This window comes from Protobothrops mucrosquamatus, unplaced genomic scaffold (genome assembly GCF_001527695.2).
Source record: "Protobothrops mucrosquamatus isolate PMUCROS unplaced genomic scaffold, P.Mucros_1.0 scaffold36, whole genome shotgun sequence".
In the NCBI taxonomy this organism is placed as follows: domain Eukaryota; kingdom Metazoa; phylum Chordata; class Lepidosauria; order Squamata; family Viperidae; genus Protobothrops; species Protobothrops mucrosquamatus.
The window spans coordinates 122,660-136,811 of NW_015386420.1; the positions used below are offsets into that span (position 1 = coordinate 122,660).

A 14,152-nucleotide genomic window follows, 5' to 3' on the forward strand; every position below is an offset into this window, starting at 1 on the left:
CAAGAGACTGCTAACTCTCCAGGCCCCCAAGGTTTTCCCTATGATCACTTGGCCCGGAACATCAAAGGGTTCTGTATCCTATTTCATTTCTTTGTTATCTCAAGCTGAGAACAGCAGGGCTGGTGACAACCCTATTTCCTTTACAGGCTTGCAACTAGGGAAGAGGCAATAAAGATTATAACCCTTGTTCGTGTTTTCACAAAATACTTACCATGTAGTAAATGGCCTTTGTTAATCAGGGAATTCACATGCTGCTTTGGAAAACTGCAGAATAAAGGGTCATTTGCTTACAAATTTGTAATATTTCTTTTTCTGTTTTAAAGTGCATATGAACAGAACTCTACTTATTCATTTATTAAATATATATCTCATGGTAATAGTTAACAACAGAACTAGGATATAGCTGTTTATTTTAATGTTCCAATCTAAGCATTATCATTCCCTGTTGGAAAGAAACAATTAGTACTATGTGTCATTATTTTAGATTTGCTGTACTATAAACAAATAATGTGATTATCCAATAAATTAGTGGCTGTTTATTTAATCTTTTTCTATCTTTGTCAAACTGGAAAAGCTGGATTCACGGTTTGTGGGGAAAAAAATCTTCCAGTGGAATGGATACTGTTAGTGGAGAGATAGTAATGGAATATCATCCAAGATCGCTACTAGCTTTAAGGCAATATTTAAAAAGTCAAATATTCAACAATGAAACATTTTGAATCCTATATAAAAAAAGAGGCTTTTGATCTCAGAGCAATTGATGTAAAGGCCTTTCTTGCAAAGGTATGTAGAAGGAAAGGTGGCCTAAAGCAGAAGTTTTCTTTTTTTTTTTTTCAGCCCATGGAACTTGTTAATGGAAAACCATTCCTAGAAATCCTCATCAAGAGCTGTACTAACAAAAAAAAAATGGCTATGAGGGAATGTACTTTTGTTTGTCCTTGGCATCTATGGAAATTCTCAATCTTTCAGGTTATGGTTGCCCCAAAGGTGCTTTTTCTAAAAGGCAACTGGACTTTCTTGGTTTTTTGTTTGAAAATGTTTTTCTCCTCATCCAAGAAACTTCTTCAGTTTCTTTCAGTTTCTTCAAGAACTGAAGAAGCTTCTTGGATGAGAAAAAAAACTTTTTCAAACAAAACCCCAAGAATATCCAGTTGCCTTTTGAAAAAAAGCACCTTGGGGTTTTCCCTTAATCTTTCACTCAACTGCATCAAGTTCTTACAAAACCTTATAGTTCTGTGGAACACAATTTGAAGAATTGATTTAAGGCAGCTTCTGCTGTTCAAATTGTTCAGGTGAGCTATACTGCAGCAAACTTCAGCCATGGCCATCCTGCCCTTACTATTGTATTTGATAATAAATGGGAAGTAAAATGTGTTTAAAGTTAATGTTCAGAATTTCAAAGGCACTTTGGTCAACTCTGTATTTCTTAATTTCTATTATTTAATTTTTACTCATATTAGTTTTGTCCTCAGATATATCTGCCATGGATTGGAATAATTTCACACACTAAGCCAGATGACTAATTCTATATAAGCATTCTGTTGTCTAGACCAGGTAATTTAATGCAATTTGCTACTAACAATGGTTTAACTTTTGTCTCTCAAGAGACAAATAATTCACTGTGAAAGTAAAAATTTCTTGCAAAAACTATGATGTTCGTTCCAACATTTTAAAGTAATGGGTGATTGTTATTTCTTCTCTTAGGATACTGTTTTAGTAAACAGAAGCCATCGATAATATTTTTACTTCTATCTTCCACTGTAATGCTATGTTGAAATAAGTATAAGAGTGCAGTGAAAGGGTGAAATTAAAGTCAATGGTTCACAAGCCAAAGTCTTGATTCCTCTTCCTTCCAGAACACTATAATTTAGAATTTCACACTAATATGTTGAAAACTTGGAAATTACTGATGAATCCCTTTACTTCTCTTTCACATAATAAAGAACAATTTTACACTATCCTTAATTAGATCTTATAAAATGTAAACAGGAAATAAGGGCACTTTGTAAGCTGAAGTTTCTTTTTCCTGAATTTTTTTCTAGATGGATAGATGAAGACATTGAGTTTTCTTAAAGGTAGGAGCCTGTTAAAATTTTCTTAAATATATAGCCAGTCATAGAGGGTTAAATGCCTATTATACAGTATGCCACTCTTATTTCCAAGATTTGTTGCTCTGTGCTATGGTTAGGAAACCATCAATGATTGTGGAAATCAATAGCTCCAATGAAAATAAAGGATACACAATTCAATCATTTAAAAAGGAATTCCAGTTAATGGGCTTTTCTTCCCTTGCCAAGAAAACTACAGGGATTTGTCTAGTCAGTCTCCAAGAATTTAGGACTGCAGCCAGTGAGAAGAGAGAGACAAATGACCTAGAGCCAGAGGACTGTTCACTAATTCAGAGTAATGAGACACATCTTGGAATGTTTTGTGTTATAACATGAGGTGGATTTATTACAGATGTTTTAATCCTACACTATACAATATTATCCTAGCTGCCATTGAATATGTAGTTATGCTTAACTGCATTTTTTACTCCTAATTGCTGACCTCAAAATGGTGACATGAACATGTTTTTTCTGCAGTGTCCCATATATGCTGTTATGCATGAAACAATGAACCCCCAATCAATCAGCTACACTTTAGCCTAGTATCTTTTGCAAACTGAATCTGTGTAATTAACTTATAGTTTAGTTCAGTAATGGCAAATCTTTGGGGCCTGGCACTTTGGAAAATGCCTAACTTGATTAGGCTGGTTCCACCAAACAAGAGAAACCATTTTCTATCTCGCCAGTTAGGCCACCCTAAACAGTGGCACTTGGTGGCAGCAATGAGGCTGGGCCTGAGGCGGAGGCCCAGGCCTCGGCTTCAGCCCAAGTGCCACCAGCAGATGCACAAGCCTTGGGGAATGGTGCAAATTCCCCTGTGGCTCAATGGTCCCTAGGTTATGCTGTGTGCCACTTATCTTCAGACAGTGTGCTCTTAAACTGTGGAAAGCATGCTGTTCCTATGTGATTTTCAGAGGCTCCAGTGGCCATGCAAGAGCACGGCCCTCTCACACAACTTCTGGAGGCTGTATGAGAGCACACCCCATTCTTGTGTAGCCTCTGCAGCTTCCAAAAATGGCATGAAAATGGGGCATGCTTTCAAGAACAGTTGTTGTTGGGTGTTGGTGAATGCTGGTATATAACCCAAAATGTGGCTTGTGACTTTTGACACACGTCATAGGTTCGCCATCACTGGTTTAGTATATCATATGTACCAAAATAATTCTTCCATTAACATTTATCTAAAACCATAGACCTAAAAATCTTGAAGTAATCCATATATTTTATTCACCAAAAACAGATAATTCTTGGATTATTTCATTGTTTCTGCTAAGTATCTTTGCTATTTGCTAATGTAGCAAAAGAATTTCTTTTCTGCATTCTGTATGCATTGTTGCTTTCAGTATAATCCCAATGTATCTTGCTATTCCCTTCTGTATTTGCAAAATGCATGTTTTTACTGTCTCCTTTTCTGTTCCTGTTAGATCTTTGATTATTCATCATTTAAACAAATGCATTTTCTCTGAAGTGCCTGATCAGTCTCTGAAAGGCCCCTGAGAATTTAGTACCTCTGCAGCATTTTTCAATACTGCATTTCTAAAAGTTTTTAAAACTAGTTTAAAAATAAAACTTTGCTGTTTTGCTATAAATAGCAAAATGATCGAAGGGTTTATTAAATCCATATTATACCATAGCCAGATAAGCACAGGATACTTTATCACCGAAGAATTCTAGATATTGCTGAATTATAGCTGCAGTGCTAGATCTAATTGAATGAAGGTGATAGAACATGTACTAATTTTTGCAACTGCGAATATCTGTATAACTAAAATCAAAGTTATAGTTTCTAAAAATATAAAACATGCTCATTTACCATCAACTGAAGTACTAAAAATTGAATTTGAGGGTTTATGGAGTGGGAAGTTACACAGTTCAGTGGCTACTGTATACTGATTCTGCTGGTAGATGAATAGAACATACCGCACATTTTATCACCCTTGATGACAGAAAGAGTTCCACTATAGCTAGTTAGATCTCATCTGATTTCCACTGGAGATATATAAGAAGTCAAGAGATATTCTAGGTGATGATTTGGAAACTTTCAGAAACATAGCCATTTAAGAAGACAGTCACAGTGTAAAATCAGTGTTCCTGTTTCAAACAAACATGCTTCATTTGTTCTTTATATAACAACTATTTCTGGACTTTCAAAAAATAATGTTAAGCCATCATCAAAATTAGAGCCAGTTTGGTGTAGTAGTTAAGGCCTAGTCCAGCCTTAGGCATGAAAACTGATTTGGTGATTTTGAGCTAGTCACGCTCTCTTAGACCAACCCACCTCATAGAGTTGTTGTAATGGGAGAAAGAGGAGGAGGAAGGTGTATTATGTATGTTCACTGTCTTGAGTTACTTATAAAGGTGAGATAAAAATCTAATAAATAAAATCAGATGCCATGTAACTCAATAAGAAGCATCAGAGAGGTTTGAGCTAGATTTTATTTCACAATTGCTCTGTGCTATTATCCTCCTTCAGAGAAGACAGCAACTTTCTTGGCCATGAAATCAACCAATGTAATATGATGTGGGGCAATGCAACAATGTAGCCAACTTAAACACATGGCTCACTCAATGAATACCTTGCTATAGGGTCTGCAAAATGATGGGATGCTTTTAGATATGGCCATTATTTTACAATTACCTTGTTCATTAAGAAAATAAAAAGGAATTCAGGGTCTATATAATCAATTTTTTCATTGATAAGTGTCCTATATTTTTCCGCTGTAGCTTCCATTTACTTTTATTAATAGAAAAAAGTCTATAAAGGAGGAAAAAATGAAAGCGGTAATCAGCAGTCTGGAAGCATCTATGAATACAAGTCCAGTTGGCGGATAGGTCACAGAACAGGTGTTATACCACTCTTAGGAAAACAGAAGAGGATTTCTCTGATCTCCAATTCTCTGATCTCCCATTCAGGGGAGATTGTTCCTGGGAAGAGCTTTCTAGGACAGGGCTTTTCAACCTTTTCACCCATTGTACCACTTTTAGGATATGGCAATATCCGAGTACCACCAGTCGCCTAGCAAGGTGTCAAAAACTTGATGACCAAAAAAAAAAAAAAAAAAAGGAAAAAAGTGATAAAGTACAGGTAGTCCTCAACTTACAACAGTTCGCTTAGTGACTGTTCGAAGTTACAATGGCACTGAAAAAAGTGCCTCCCTAACCACAGCCGAGCAAGACACCTGCCTGCTCGCCCAGCGGCGCTCTTCCTCATGTCCGAGGTTTTCATTGTTGTGAGCATTTCTGTTGAGGATTGGCAGCAGGGGTGGTGGTGGGTGTTTGGTTTTTATTCCCCCCGTCTGCTGGGTGGTTGCAGCAGGTTTTGGTCACTTCACATGACCCTGGGACACTGTGACCGTCATAAATATGAATCAGTTGCCAAGCATCTGAATGTAAATCACAAGACTCTGGAGATGCTGCAACATTCCAGCTGATTGGTGCTTCTTCAGGGCTCAGCAGAAGTGCCAGAATCAGTGCTGCTTTCCAGCTGATTGGTGCTTCTTCAGGGCTCAGCAGAAGCACCAGGATCAGCGCAGAGCTCCAGCTGGATCCTGGCGCTGATCCTGGCGCTTCCACTGAGCCCTGACAGCCCCGAAGAGCGCCAATCAGCTGGAAAGTGGCACTGATCCTGGTGCTTCCGCTGAGCCCTAACAGCCCTGCAGCTCCAGCAATCTCTCGCTCAGGCTTGTGCGGTGCTACCACCGGTTCAGCTCATTCCCCTCCCCCGCTACCACTTTTCTAGGATGGTCACGTACCACCTGCCAGGTACCAATGTACCACAGGTGGTACCTGTACCACTGGTTGAAAAGCCCTGTTCTAGGATATATTCAAATCAACCCACTTAGGAAAGTCTGAAATTATTCCATGTCAAGCTGGAACAAAGGTGATTAGAAGTATCTTATACATGGCTAAAAGATATAGCCTCTTGCCCAGAAATTAAATTATCTAAGTAAGCACTGGAAGTAAAACTATGCCCCATGCCCCATCCAGCTACAGACTGCCACTCCAAATTCATTTCCAGATGAATTTAGATCATTTGAAATACCAGGCTGAACAGTTGCAATTTCTGATGCATTTTAACTCAACTGTGCATGGACAAATTTCAAAGTCAATGAAGCAGATATCCATAGATTCTTCCAGTGCCAGTTCCCTCTAGGAACATCAGAAAACCATACTACTTTTCCATGTTCTTGTTTTTCCCTATTTCTGAAGTCATAGGAGGGAACACAACTCCTTAATGCCCTCAAGGGAAAGAAATGGGTCATCAGGTCAGTTCTAGAGTAAGTTGGGAAGTGCATTCATCTCCTTCAGGCTAGAACTGCCATCTAAACTGGATTCACTGGATTACAAATCTTGTCAGAAATCCATGATGTTTTCAATCTGTTCTCCGGATAAACCATATCTCATTGCGACGATTGGGTATACTAGGGTTCTGATATGCAGCCACCAAGTATGTTTCACGGAGCACATTATCTGTCGAGCCCAATAACTCCCAAAGAAAGTGAATCTCTCGCAGGATTGTCTCCTCAGTAGCTGGCCCATAAAACTCCCTTTACAGAAAGTTAACAACAAAACAGTTATATAAATATATTGTGTTTAGCATCTGGTTTCCTTCCTATCTATCCAGCATTCACCTACCCATCTACCTATCCATCAATCAATGCAAAGTTCCTAACCTTTTTTAAAATATGAGAAAAACTGGCCTAACAAAGAGCCAATTTCGCCACAAGATCCTTTCCTTTTTCCATTATTATAACCAAAGGCATATTTTCCTTTACTTAGAAACTATTTTCCCAGTCATGCATACTCTTTTTCCTGCTTAGAATGAAAAGCAAGTCAATTCCTACTCTACTTAAAAGGCTGTTTGCATCTAAAGCATAGCCAAGTCCACCAGGACTCACCTGGTGATAACCTGAAGTGGTGATCTTTCTAGGATTTGGATTTCTGGATCCATGGGGAGAGGAGGATTAAGCTGAAATTCCTGAGGAAGATAATAAGCAGTGATAACTTCTTGGACCAAATCAGTACCCTCCTTATTCAGGTGGATCTCATTAATCACAGGTACTGTCATCCCCAAGTGCTGGCCTGGATAAAGATATGGGTAAAAATATCAGTTATGAAAGGTAAACCTAGGGAAATCCATTCCTTGTTTTTCCAAACCCCATTAATCCTGGTCATGTAAACTTCTACATCTCCCCATGCCACCTGCCTGTACATACCTAGGGAATTCTCTTTGCAGATGTATCTTATAAGTTTCATGAAACTCAGTGAGGTGCTCTGCTCATACTTGGGTTCTCCTTTGGTGATGCATGCCCATTTCCCAGCAGGGTATAGACGTTCCTCATATGTTGTTTCCTCACACTGAACCAAGAAGGAAAGAACTGGTTTTACTGCCAGGGGAAGAAATATCAACAGTGTAACAAAGTTTATGAGTTTTTAAATCTAGATAATTACATTAACTGAGTCAAATTTGATATCTTTACAAATTATATAATTTTTGGGGGAATGTTGGTATGTGAATAAAAGCTACTGTTTCACATTTTTTAAAAAATAAATACAAATTTGGGGAAACATTTAACTATACGTAATGTTAATATTCCAATACACACCGGTATTACTGATGTAAATGTTTTAAGTAAAATCTTCTTGTGTATGTTTGTGTGCACATGTGTTTCTATATATGTGTTTATCCATTTTATTGTGCATCTTAAATGTAAAATATATCTTTCCTAATAATTCATTTCAATTTTATCACTATAAGCTGAAATTACAAAGCATCTAAAAGTAGAGATAACTTATCTTTTGTTTTTCATTAGTCCCTTTTAAAAAGACGTATGTTTCTGAAGAAGACATGGTTGGTAACAGTCTACACTACACATTTGGTCCAGAAGAATCCCAAAAGGCACCATGTGCTTTTAATATAAACAAACTGAAGCAAAGTTAACACAGACTACAGGTATAACTGTTTTAAGAATATTGCCATCATTAAAACTGAAATAGTAAACAGTAAAAAAAAAGCAGATTCATGGGAAAGAGTATAATGCAACTCCTACTCATCATCCTTTGGGCTACGACCCTAATATAGTAAATCTTTCCAAATGATCTGAAAATTATTAGGCTGTCTTACTCTGGAATAATTTGCATGGTGGACTATTTAGACTGTAGTTCTCTACCGCTTTACTGCAGATGGTGAAATTTAGTTTTGAGTAGAAATATAATAGGCTATATCCTCAAAATCACATCCAAAAGACAAATTTGGTAGAAACTTAATGATGGCTAGAACTATAGTTTGGGTGAAATCATGGACACTTAAGGAAACCAGGAACATTTTATGATTTTATTCTACAATTCTTCCTCATCTATCCAAAAATATGATAATCAGCTGGATACATATATTACGTTATTCAGAAACAGCAGTCTATGCCTGTTAGGCAATAAACATTTACATTAATATGATTGCTTACCTTCTCATGCTGTGATAAAACAGTGTAGGGCACAGGTTCTCGCACATGGTTATGGTGGGTCATCTGTACTATTGGACCTGCCATGTCTATTGGAACAGAGTTAATTGGGAAAAATTAACTTTAAGGATGAAAACATTTGTACACAACTGCATTTCTAAATAACCTTCTACTTAAAATGCTTTTCATTAATTCATATTTGTGTGTTCCAGCCTCCAACCATGCATAATGAAGTGGTTGAGACTTTGAGTCTGTGGGAATTGGAGGGTGGGGGGTAATGCTAGGTTCTAGAGAAAGAAAAATTGCTAAAAACTGTCTGGCAGAGTAGAAATAAGCATGCTGGACTTTGTCTATCTCAGATTGTAAATTCTTCTTTACCTGAGTACTGGAGTGACAACAGCGAAAATCAAAATAAAGAAACACTGGAGTTCCTTTATTCCATTCTAGAGTTCACAGCACTATTTTTCTTGGTCTTTGGTCTGCAGCAACAAAAATCCATCTTTCCTTCTTCAAAGTAATTAAAGAATACTAACAGTAAAGTAGTAGTAGTAATTTTTAGTGTATACAGTGTTTAGTGCTTATAAAATACAGGCAAATAAGAATACTGTAGAAGGCATTTAGTACCAATGATGTTTTCTGATGATGACTCCACTGCTGTGCTGATAGCTATAATTACCATTTCAAAGTAGCTGACTTAATAATCATAATGGTGTTGCAAACCAGCCTGCATTTGCCTTTTGAATTGATGTTGTGCTCTGCAGGGAATAAAGTTCAAGCACTCTGCCACCAAGACATGCCCCAGTTGCAGGATGTCAGACAGCAACTTGCTTTGAAGGAGAAGATCTCTTCCAATTCTTCCTACATCAGCTGCTTCTGATAGAATTGAGGGAACTCCTCCACATTTTGTGATTTGAAGTCTTCCAATCCTCTCCATCGACAATGCATGCAAGGTTGGGGATCCACTGCAAATTATCAGTTATTCAGGAAACAATTACAGCAGATGAATAGATGACTACCTACAATGCAGTTGCAAAGTAGAGTTCCTCCAGCATTTGCTGATGAATAGAAATTGATGGGTTTTTTAAATGATTTATTTCATAGATTATAGTGAGATTAAGAAACAAAAATTTGTGGTAATACTGTATAATTAAAAATATCTATAATTAACATGAAAGAGGAAAAAATAAAACGACAATATTGTATTAATATATAATTAACTCAACAAAAAAATGAAGTACTGAGATCTTCTAATTTTTACAATATATTTCAAAAATCAACAGAGAACACGTCTTTTTAATCTTCAAACTTGAAACCAGAAGATAGTCGTAACAAAACAGGATCATATAGTCAGTCCTCAAATTCTTAAGCACTAAGATAAAAAAGAGCTGTCATTCAGCCTTTTTAAACATTTAGGGGAAGGGGTCCAATAGTCATGGAACATTGGTGAACTATATATATTTAACATTTCTGAAAGCTTTGACTCACTTCTATGAGTTCCTGCATCATCTTGAAGATGTTGTTATCAGACCTTGGTCCATAAGTTAAGAAGGTGGTGCTGCATGGCAAAATAGTGATTTCAAGATATGGGTGTATCCAGTGCTTTTTTTCTAAAAAAAAAAAAAAAGGTGCCGGAACTCACACACGTCATACAACCCGCCTTGCCTACCCTACAAGGTTCCATCCAAAAAAGGTGCCGGAACTCTGTTCTGGGCATTCTATGAGAAAAAAAGCCCTGGGGGTAACAACTACATTGTCTCAGAATGACCAGCAGTGTAGTTGAACAACAGCAGGACGCTGAAGACCAGATTCTCAGAGGCAAAATATCACACAATGTAGAATGCAACATAACGAGTTAGAGAAAAGCAGAGGATCGGTTCTCCAGAAATGGGAAACTGGTTCTTCTTTTTCATGGCATGAGAGTTCTAAGAAGCATGGCTTTGATAACATGACAGTTCCTTGCAGCATTGCCACATCTCTGGAAAAAAGTGGCACTTGACTGTCTTGAAGCCCAGAATATTCCTGATTAAGGAGCAGTGTGCCATCCATTTCCAGAATGGTCAGTCTCATCAATTTTGTATCAGCTTATGTCTTTACCCTTCATACTTAGTTAGAACTCTGCTGGATATTTCTCTGCTATTTTGTGGTTCATCAACACTACTTCTCCTATTAGTTTGATATTGCAGAAGACATAGTGCTGCCTAAGTCTTTGAAATCAGGCCTTACTGGGCACTGACCACATTCAGCACCTCCTGCTGCAAACTGCCTATAAAGCTGTAGCATTTTTTTCCAGATTACTGATCTACTCAATAGAATCTTCTTCTGGGCTTGGTTCTGTACCAACACTTCAAGGATCTTTCCCATATTTAGGGATCCCATACAATAAAACCTTGACATTCTTGAGATGTCCTTAATACAACACTTGCACAGATATTGGCTTTTCTTTATGCAGTTGACAATAAACTCTGATACTGTAATGGTGCTCAATGGATGTCTGTACAAGCAACATGACTAGCAGCTTTACTTTTTCACTCAAACCCAGCAGATTGTGAGAACTTTTGCCACTTTCTTCAGCAGTCTGTTTGTCAGCCCTTCAAGGGAGGCCAGATCAGGAAACAAACAGAGCAAGGATTTCAGGAATGCTACTGTACTTCACTCTTATAGATTATAATAAAAGCCTGCCAGAATATCCCTCTTTATTCCCTTATACCAAACAGAATCAACATAATTTCCAAATCAAAAATATTGTTTTTCTGCAAGTTATTTTGAATATCCTTTGAATATCCAGGATTAACTGTTGTTCCATTCCTTCATCGAGATTATCTCTGTAATCCAATACAGTACTATCCACTTGCTCATTTTGATATAAACATTTCCAAAAACATATGCAAGAAGAGGACACCCATATAATGGTTACTTAGGTGAGATGGGCAGCATAGGAACTTAATAACTGGAAGACAATATGAAGATTGGTGGATGTGTGGCAAGATTAGGGCTGATGGGTTCTGGAAAGATAGGTGGCAGATATCTGGGAAGGTTATGTGGATGGAAGTTCAATGCATCCTTTGCGTGTGTGCATAATGGCAAACTATCTGGAACTCCAGGGCAAAAAAATGCAGATACACAAAACTCATTACTGCAGATATTAAGGTGTGGTATTTTAACCACAAATGTGCAGAAATGCAGATAATAGAATTGCCAATCACAAGGACTACCTGTGTCTATTAAAGTCTTCATTACACTTCTACCAACTACCTTCATTGGGAAAACTGACATATTCTTAATAGGTAACACAACAATAAACAAAGTGGATGGTTCACCTGAAAGATGGAGAGAACACTGGGATTTCTGGGACAAAAACAGTGAACTGAAGCACCTCCACTAAAAGCGGAGATGATGAATGCAGTGGAATAAAGAGCTGGTGAGCAGACTGGCTCTTCATAATTCCTCTCTGGACAAGGAGAGGACTTAAGATTACCCACAAGTGCTCCATACAACTGCTCCTTGTGAGGAGATGCAATACAATAGTCTCTAGCAGGTTTAGAAATCTGGGAGACAAGGGAATAGCTATTTTTTGCTCAAACTGTGGTTGGTGCCTTTATGGGTCAGTGGATTCATTACAGTATTCCTTTTTGTCATCACTTTCAGAAAATGTTAATGTTTTTTCGCTATTAGGAACTTTTGAATTAACTAATTTTACGGCACTGAATTTCCTTCAATCCTTACAAAACAAGTTTTAAATATAAATGTTAAGTACTTCAAAAATATTTTGAAATAAACAGCAAATAAACAGCAAAAAGCTGGTTAAAACTGCCCCATGGGAAATCTTTTGTTTTAAATTTTCTAAAAAAAATAGATTGAAACTAAAGACTATGTCATGTGTCTGACATTAGAGAAAACCAGAAGGAACTAAAGATTAGAATGAAAGGATAAGAACATTTAAATTTGACTAATACAGAATGGAGAAAAATATTTTAACATATCTAACTGGACATACTGAAGGATATTTTGAGCAACGGTTAAATTAATTTTAAGTGTCTGCCTCTATAGATATACCGTGTTTAAAAGATGGAAGATGTTTAAGACTAAGACTCATCTGAACGTGGATTTAAAAATGGCAGGCTACAAGAATGACATGAAAAATAATGTTGCACTAAATATACAAAAGAAACTAGCTGATAACAATAATTAAAATGTATACAAAAACAAAAAGAATGATCTGAATAATTTTCCTATATTGGATTTACAAAAAATTGTAAAGCTTTGTTAGGGTTAGGATTGTTTTTAAGGTTTTGAAGAACTTTATGAGAAGAGATAAAGAAAAAAAAATATAAAGTTCTAGGATATTCTTAGACGGGACTAAAGATCAAAAGAGTTAAAAGAAAGAATATAAAGTTGATTGTTGTATGTTGTTATTTTTGGTTACCCTTAATGGACTTTTGCTGACCAGAACCAAATGATGAGACTTTAAGGATTTATTTATAGATAAGAGATAGGATATGGTAAGAAGAGATCATTTGTTGTATAAAAGGTGGTAAGTTACTAAAATTGTTTAATACTTATTGTAATGAAGGGGAATTCATTTCTTCATATATTTCTTTTCTTTATTATATTTGTATTATTTCTTTTCTATTTTTCTATTTTTTCTGCACTTTCTATTTCCTCACTTCCTTGGTATTCAGGAATCCAGAAAATAGGAATAACCCATGAAAAGTCCCACTTCCTTGGTATTCACAAGGAAGTGGGACTTTTCATGGGTTATTCCTATTTTCTGGATTCCTTAACACCTAATGTTTGTCTTTTCAAGTTTAATGTCATTACTTGATTTTTCCCATCTATTTTTGTAATTGATTCTCAAAGTTTTCTATTATTGCTTTAAATCAGTGGTTCTCAACCTGTGGTCCATAGATGGGGGAAGTGCTTAGTCGTCACAGGGGTCCGCAAAGGCTTGAAGAAATGTTATGATTTAAATCTTAAGTTTTGGTGGTCTCTGGCCATGGTCTGTGGTCACAAAAGGTATTTAAAGGGGGTCTGTGGTGAAGAAAAGGTTGAGAACCACTGTCGTAAATTATACATTATTGATCATGAGTTTAAATCAGTGTTTCTCACCTTAGCAACTTTAAGATGTGTGAACTTCAAATCCAAGAACTTCCCAGCCATCATCTTAAAGTCCACACTTCTTAAAGTTGTCAAGGTTGAGAAATACTGCTTTAAATGAATAGATTTTAATTGTGTTATTTACTATTTTTATTAATTCTAGGTATCTTTTAGTAGAAATTGAGATTAAAACACTGCAAATAAATTTAAATCAATATCAATTCTTTTATACAAATTGACTTTGCCCTATAGGTGAAAAATTTCTACCGTCTCTCCACTTTGCAAGTGCAGTATATCAATATGCAGCAAATAAAAAGTTAGATTCAATTTTTTGCCTTGAGGAAGTATCACTTGATGACTGTTGGCTACTGTTTCCCACAGAGAAAACAGCCTATTTTGTTCTGTTTCATCTTGTTCTTGTTCTTCATCCTGGATCTCATCATCCATTTCATTTAGTTCTTCAAGGGTAATACGATCCATATTAACACCTCA

General features: G+C 36.6%; 1 protein-coding gene across 1 annotated transcript; it reads right to left on the reverse strand.

The window, feature by feature from the left end:
- Positions 1 to 5,924: 5,924 nt before the first annotated feature.
- LOC107283389 (heme-binding protein 1) lies at positions 5,925 to 14,152 on the reverse strand. Its single transcript, XM_015811282.1, has 5 exons — positions 13,996 to 14,152; positions 8,570 to 8,655; positions 7,325 to 7,466; positions 7,007 to 7,190; positions 5,925 to 6,655 (listed from the first exon to the last, which is right to left on the reverse strand). Exons 1-5 carry the CDS (start codon positions 14,138 to 14,140, stop codon positions 6,481 to 6,483), a joined length of 732 nt encoding a protein of 243 aa, XP_015666768.1. The 5' UTR covers positions 14,141 to 14,152; the 3' UTR covers positions 5,925 to 6,480.